This window comes from Equus caballus, chromosome 1 (assembly GCF_041296265.1).
Source record: "Equus caballus isolate H_3958 breed thoroughbred chromosome 1, TB-T2T, whole genome shotgun sequence".
Classification (NCBI taxonomy): Eukaryota; Metazoa; Chordata; class Mammalia; order Perissodactyla; family Equidae; genus Equus; species Equus caballus.
Genome location: NC_091684.1, coordinates 162,833,295 through 162,840,965, shown reverse-complemented (window position 1 = coordinate 162,840,965; position 7,671 = coordinate 162,833,295). Strand labels below are relative to the sequence as shown.

Below are 7,671 nucleotides of genomic sequence, written 5' to 3'. Positions count from 1 at the left end.
TTGTTCAGTAAGGAGCATTTAATCATTGACATTGTTTGGAATGGTTGGGACATGGAGTTAACAAAAAGTAGACCAACTCTGAGTTGGTTTTATTATGGTCTTAAAATTCTCTGCACACCCAGTCACCACTTCTACCTGCATCTCTTACCACGTGGACCCCTCTCAACGTTCTGCCCTTGGAATGCACTGGGAACACCTCTTTTAATACAAGAGGGAAAATTTCATTAAGTAGGTTTAGTGAAGAGACTCAGTCCTGGTGGCTTCTATTTTTTTCTGTGTGCCAAAAGATGAAAGGGAGGGGTCAGGAGAGTGGTGAAGGATTAGAGAAGCCACGAACCATGACTCAGTGCCAGGGACCTGAGCTTTGGGCGCTAAACAGGCTCACCCCACCTACAGTCCTTTCTTGTCAGGGACCACAGCTTACAGTGTCATCAGCAAGAGGGAGAAGGCGGGCACTTTCTCCACCCTACTCAATTCACACCCCTGAGAAGGTTAACCTTCAACAGGCTTTGCTTGGCGCATAGCCAGTGCCTCTGCCTGAAGCAAAAAGGCCCCAGCAGACTCTCCAGATGCCAGGGCATCAGGAAGCTTTCTTCAGGACCTGGAGAAGGTAAAAAAATTGGACAGAAAAGCCAGAATGCAGTCTATCATGTGAGTCACGCTTGCACCCCTGTCAATCCACACAGGATGAAAATGAATTTTGATTAATCTTCAGGACAAGTATTTTTTACTAGCAAGAGATACCAAAGAAGACTGTGTTTACATGTTGATTTCTCTGACCACTTCCCAGAGTAATCAGCATCAATCATATCGCCCCACCCAACAGAAAATACACAGACACATGTATGGACACACACACACAAACACACACACAAACCCTATACCCCTGAAAGGACACATGAACCCATTTACCACTCAGGGTTCTTCCAAACCAATCAAAATGAAAAGCATACTTCAAATTCCAAGATACTTGAGAATGAAGCCCGTTTTAGGATTGCCAGTCACTGTGCTAAAGGATATAGGGTGATAACTTTTTGGAGCAGTTCGGCAGAGGAAATGAGAATTCGGTGCATGGTCAGCATGACTTGCAACTGCTGGTTACTTTGACACAGGTTTCCATCTGCATCTGAAAACATAAAGAGCAGCATCTGAGTGAGGTCCCAGAGAGAAATTAGTCACCTGGGGGTGACCACCCTCCATTCCTCAAGGGTGGATGAGTGTGGGTTCCCCAGGTCAGGGCTTTGCTTCCGATGCCCCAGCACCACACATCCCTCCCTTCTTTGCTTTTCCTATCCTCCCACCGCATTCTCCCCTTCCCCAAATGTCCATTTTGATGCTCGTTAGCCACCCCACTAAAAAAGTGGTAGAATCTTGGGAAGGGATAAAATTTGTACCAGTACGCTTGAGTCTCTGTTGAAAGCAGAAGAGATCCAGGTTTTGTGGGGCCTAAAGTGCATATAATTGAGAGGCGGGGGTCCTTTCTAGGGTCAGAGTGAAAAAAGTTATAGTCTTAATAGATTACAGTTAAAACATCTTACTTTTGCAAATTTTACAAAAACATATGAATACATTTCCAGGGCTCTGTGATGGCCTTGAGAGGGGCTCATGCCAGTGAGGGGCCCTGAAACATAAGCTACTCTCGTTTTATGGGCAACATGACTCTGGATGGAAATAAAGGAGGAAGACCATGGGCAAACATTACATTTGGAGATTATGGGTGGATTACAAGTGTCCATGATGATTTGTATCAAAGAGCATGTTTAGCTAGCTTTTCCAACTCCCAGCTGGTACCAAATAATAAGATGCATTCTATACACTGGCATTAGGCTTAAAGATTCCCCTTGGAGTGGTTTTCAAATCCTTTTCAACATGTGTGGTATGAAGTGTTAGTTGCTGTGTTGGTTATTCGCTGCTGGATCTACTCTCTGTCCTTCACCATGGATTGCATGCTGCCAGCCAGCTTCCAGTGGGGTTCAGCCATTGGGAAGCATCAGCAAGAGAGAAGTCAGGATATTTCTTTCTCATTCCCTCTGCTTCGGCACTTGACAGTCACTACTGGTCCCTTGAATGAATGATCACACTCGTTGACCCCTCCTTCATGACTCCAGCTCTCACTGGCATCTAAACACTTCATCTCCCTTGACCCTTTGCACCTAAGTGTGCAATGACTTCTGCCTGTTGACAGTCTCTGGGTGCAGCATCTCTTAATTCCATTCTCATCTCTGTAAGTAGTTCCTTCATTAAAGTGTCTTCATTTAAACAAACAACGTGAATTCTGTTCCCAGCTGGGCACTTGAATGATTTAGAGTAAAGCATCAAATGAAAGAATATATATGAATTGTTTTATCATTTGATAGCTCTTTAAAAAACATTATACAAAAGAGGTTGTCATTGTCATTCTTTCCAAGTGTACCAGATGGTAAATGAAGGACATAGTACATTTGGACTCAGGACTTAGAAGTCCTGGTTCATTCTCAAATGATGACCTAAAGTCATAGTTCATTGAGAAAATATAAGTAAACTGACAGGATTATTCACCTTCCCATCACTAAATCCACCAATTTACCCACACTCTATTACTCTTACTGCCTGCCATCCTTGGTTTCCATGGAAGCCTTTTGGAGGCCAACGCTTCCACTGTGTTCTGGGTCTCCTCCTTTCTCAAGAACGTTGATCCTGCCACCTTTGTCCATTTTCGTTCCTGCATTAGCAACTTTCTCTCTCTCTCCTGATTTACTTCCACTGCCATTTAGACATGCCCCAGAATCTCCTATTTAAAACAAAATGAAATAAAATAAAACCTTAAACTCTCATCCTCTCTAGCTACCTCTCCATTTCTCTGTTCCCCTTTTCAGCAAATCTCACTGTCATTAATTTCTCACCTCCCATTCATTTTCAACCATTCCATTTTGATTTCTATCTCTATCATTCCACTAAATATTTTATTTTCAAGATGACCAACCAGCTCCACATTGCCAAGTCTAATGTTTATTCCTCTGTCCTCATCTTACTTTATGACTCAAGTTGCATTCAACCCAACCAAGTTGACAAGTCTCTCTGTCCTGGAACACTTTCTTCTCTTGGCTTCTGTAACATCACACTCTCTCAGCTTCTCTCTCAGGCTCTTCTGTCTTCTCTTCCTCTGCTAAGCTTTTAAATGTCAGTGTGCTCTGTGGCATAGTCCTCCTACTTCCTTTTCTATAACAATTTTTAAAATTTAAAACTTCTTAAATTTTAAATTAAAAAAATTTCAACTTCTTTTTTCTAGGTGAATTCATCTAGTTCTTTGTCTAAAATACTATCTGAATGCTGATGACTGCCCAACTAATATCTTCAGGCCTGGGTACCAACTTAGTATGTCCAACATCCTACTTGGCAAATCCACTCAGATGTCTAATTTCAAACTTAACTCATCCAAACAAAACTCTTGACCTACCCCTCCCCCTAATTCATTCCTCCTCCATTCTTCCTCATCTCAGGAAATGGCACCACCACCCATCCTCTCAGTTACTCAAACAAAAAACCTAGGAGTCATCCTTCATTTCTCACTTTCCCTCACATCCACCCCATTAGCAAGTCTTGATTCTATTTTCGGAATATATCTCAAACCCATCATTTCTCTCCATCCTTGCCATCACACTAGCTGTAGCCATCACCATGATGCAATGACCTCATTGACCTCCCTGCTTCCACTCTTGTCCATCTACCATCCATTCTCCACACAGCAGCCAGGAGTGAGCTCCTAAAACCCATAAGTCAGGTCACATGCTTAATACATTTTAATGGATTCCATTATACTTATAATAAAACACCAACTTCTTATTATGGCCAACAGATTTCCACATGTTCCAGCCCCTTTTCATATCTCCTACTTCATTTCATACCACTTTACTCTTCTCTACACTTCTAGTTATACTTCCGACCCTCTGACCTTATTCCTACCTCATAGTCTTTGCATTTATTTCCTTCAATGTGGTCTTTTTTCCCTTGGTCCATTGATACCATTTAGGTCTCAATTTCAATGTCACATCCTCAGAGAGGTCTTCCTTAAACTACCTCAGACAGCCATTACTCTGCCTGAGTTTCTTCATAGCACTTATCATGACCTGAAGTTATTTTATTTGTTTAATTTGTATGTTCTGAGTCTTGACTAGAACATAAGCTTCATGAGACCTGAGCTTTGTCTGTTTTTCCCACAAGCATATCTCCAGGGCCTAGAAAGTACTGATACAAAGTCGGTATTCCTGAAACATTTGTTGAGTAAATGAGTGAACTGGATCAAAAAGGAGACCCCCTACCTTTTCCTGCATCTTTGGATATTGAGCTTGCTTTTGTCATTAGCTCTTTCATTGATGATATTTAGCATACACACTTATTCTCCTCTTGGCCACAGTTTACAAAAGAAATTCAAAGCTACGACTTGACACATCACTTTTATGAAGTATTCAGCTAGCCGGGTTATATTTTTTAAAATCTTTCACTCATTTTTCTTAACTTATTCTCTGGTGAGGTAGAGTTAGTATGGCTATCTCTATGTTTTCTGGCCCAAATAATTTCTATAATACTTATCTCTTGCCACAAAAATTCTGCATAACAAACCACCCCAAAACTCAGTGACTGAAAACACTAATCATTTTTTTCTCTCAAGTGTCTGTGAGTTGGCTGGGTGTCGGCTCATTTAGGCTGGGCTTTCCTGGGAGCCCTGCTCTGCATTCCCCCCAGGTTCCTTGGACCAGTGGGCTCGCTGAGGCGTGTTCTCTCGTGGCGATGGCAGGGCACTGAAGGGCAACTAGAAATACCCAAGGCCTCTTAAGCCCAGGCTTGCAACTGGCATGCTGTCACTTCTGCCTTAGTCTGTTGGCCAAAGTGAGTCACACTGCTGAATCTCGAGTCAAAGGGCAAGAACCTCAAGGTCACATGAAAAACTGACAGAAAGAAGGTGAAAAATGGCAGGGGAGGAGGGGGGAGAGCAATAATGCAATCAAATCCACCACAATTATGGTGGGGGGGAACTTTTCAATTCAGCATCTGACAATATAGTTTTTATCATGCATCTTTCCTCACAGAGGTAGTGGTACTCATATTCCCGTACACTATGGTAAGAAGCAGGAGAACCTGTGAAACACGTTTGCAGGGTACGCATTAGAATGTTCTTGGAGCTATGGACACAGTCGCAGGCTTATTCAGTACGGACAGAATCTAAGACTTGCTATCTCAAGTCTTGTTCTTTGTGGCTGGTAGCATCTTTCCAGGGGTGCTCATACACAAGGGACGAGGGCTTAGAAGTATCCTGGGTGAGAATCAAAACAAGTTATCTATGGAAGGATTCAAGGAACTAAAAAGATTTGCCATGGAGAAGTCTCAAGAAAGATGTTAGAATTGTCTTTGAATATCTCGAGTGTTATACGTGGGAGAAGGATTAGATTTGTTCTGTTAGGCCACAAAAGGCAGAACCAGAGAGGATGAACAGAGGAAGTTATAGAAAGACAACGGGGCACGACATATGGCAGAAACTTCTAACCACTGGGACTGCTCAACCATGGAAAGCATTCCCATCACAGATGTACTCAAGAGAGGCTGGAGAGGGACACTTAATTCTATTATTGCAACCGGCATAGTTGTTATATATTGAAGTCCCACTAAATACCAGGGGCTGTCTAAGCACTTTAACAATATTATTTCTAATTCTTACAACAACTCTGCAACGTTGATATTTTTCACAATGTACAGCTGAGGAAATTAAAGCATAGAGAGATTGGATAATTTGTTCTAGGTCAAAGAGACAATGAGTGGAGGAGCTAGGATCTGGCTCCAGGTCTGTCTGATTCCAGAACCCCAGCTCTTTCCACTACCCTTGGCTGCATGCCGTGTGACCATTTGTCAGGAAAGGAAATTCAAGTACTAAATGGGGGACTAAGGTAGAGGAGCTTTAAGTTGTCCTCCAGTCCTTAGGGCACAAGTCTGAGACATGCCACTGGGAGAGTGGATTGGAACCAATGCACATTTGGAAGAATAGCTTTTCTCCTCTGGTGATTGCTGAAAATCTCTTGTATGCCTTGGTTGATTGACACTGATCATTCAAGTTACCTTTAAGATAAGAAGGGTACTGTGCGTAAGGTTCACAATCACATTCGCTCTCCACTTTTACCTTGCACACCCTCTTCCACAGAGGTCTGTGACATTCCCCTACTGTGGCTTGTTAATCCTCGCACGCTGTCTGTGGGAGTGAGGGCTGACAAATGGTAAGGCCGGGAGGGGATGACTCACTCAGCAAAGGGAACCAGAGACGGGGCGAGGGAAGAAGTACCTCTGCCCTGGGCCAGAACTCCCTTCTGGGCTCTGCTCTTCCAAGAGGAGAATGTCTCCGCTTTGCACTTGCCCTCATTCCTACCACCATCTCTCCCTAGCATGACCTTCGCCCTCCGTATGACCTCATCAAGGGTGCATTCCCATCCTCCCCTCGTCTCACAGAGCATGCACTTCTTCCTTTCAGAGGGGAAGAGCCTCCCTCGGAAAGTCAGATTTCAAAGTGGGTGGTCAAGGGGAATCTACCTTCTAGGCTGCTAGATTTTATTTTGATATTTTGATATAATTGCTGTAAGCTGATTTAAATATTTCAGTGAATAATTTCATTTTGTTTGCATCTTTAGGCTTTTTTAAAATGCAGGGTGTCATATTAAAAATTCTAATAAGTAAAATGTGCAATGCATAATAAAATGTGACTAGTTTCCCATTGCCATCTGCTTCTCCTTACGCTTCAGAAGACTTTAAAAGGTTGAAACCTCAGTGAGGTCTAAAATGTCCATCTTCCATCCTCTCTCACTTGATCTGAGGAGTAATGTATGCTGCTAGAGACATATGCTAGTCAAAGACCCACCCAACTTATGGACCATTTGCTCCACAGAGCAAACAGAAAAGCCATGTGGCTTCTAGAGAGTCATTTGTTTATGAGCCAACAACCCATTTTCCATCATTAGACTCAGTGCTGGCAATAGCTACACTTCATGGTATCCCCAAATCTTGGGGTAGAAAAAACTTTAGAAACTTTTATCCAATGCATTATTTCCTCCTAAAAGTATCACAGGTAACTGGCTGTCAGCTTCTATTTGTACCCTTCCAATAAAAAGCTATGGCTCCCTAACTAGCTATATGGCAACTCTTCATTCTACTTCAATTAAAAACACTTTATAATAAATCTCCTCTGTGCAGGGCACTGTCCTAGGTACCAAAGAAGATCTGAAAAGCTATGAGAAAACTCTTGTCATTGAGGAGCTCACTATCTAGTTGGGGAATAAGACACACACCCAAGCAGCAGCAGGTAGAAAGTGTTAAGAGGGAAGCCCATGGAGACCACGCTGAGTGGTGATATGGTTCAGAGCAGGAGAGACCCAGCCAGTTGTGGTGGTTCAGGAAGCATCTCTTGATATCTGTGGTGAGGTGACCCAGAACTTCAAGACTCAAGAGGCCACCTGGTCCAGCCCCCTGCCCCTAAATCACCCTGTAGACTTTTTTCTTCCCTTCTGTGGTTTAATCTTCAGCAAGCTTCTTGCCTCTGAGAGCAATGAACTGCTCCCTGATGCAGATGAGAATCCCGGGAGAGCAAACTTGCAAAGGGCTGCATTCCAGACCCTGTTTCTTGCTGACCAGAGCTGGGGCGACTTTCCTACAGTG

The 7,671-nt window shown here is 43.1% G+C and overlaps 1 protein-coding gene across 9 annotated transcripts in view; it reads right to left on the bottom strand.

Moving 5' to 3' along the window:
* RASGRP1 (RAS guanyl releasing protein 1) overlaps positions 1 to 7,671 on the bottom strand; it is a 75,833-nt gene that overhangs the window by 32,622 nt on the left and 35,540 nt on the right. For 4 of the 9 annotated variants that reach the window (XM_070272188.1, XM_070272184.1, XM_023620231.2 and 1 more), the window contains exon 3: positions 1,021 to 1,126. In XM_070272188.1, the coding sequence (XP_070128289.1) occupies positions 1,021 to 1,126 (106 nt within the window). Of the gene's footprint in view, positions 1 to 953; positions 1,127 to 7,671 lie in introns of all 9 variants that reach the window. The other 5 variants (XM_070272190.1, XM_070272193.1, XM_070272197.1 and 2 more) reach the window with 2 other exon arrangements.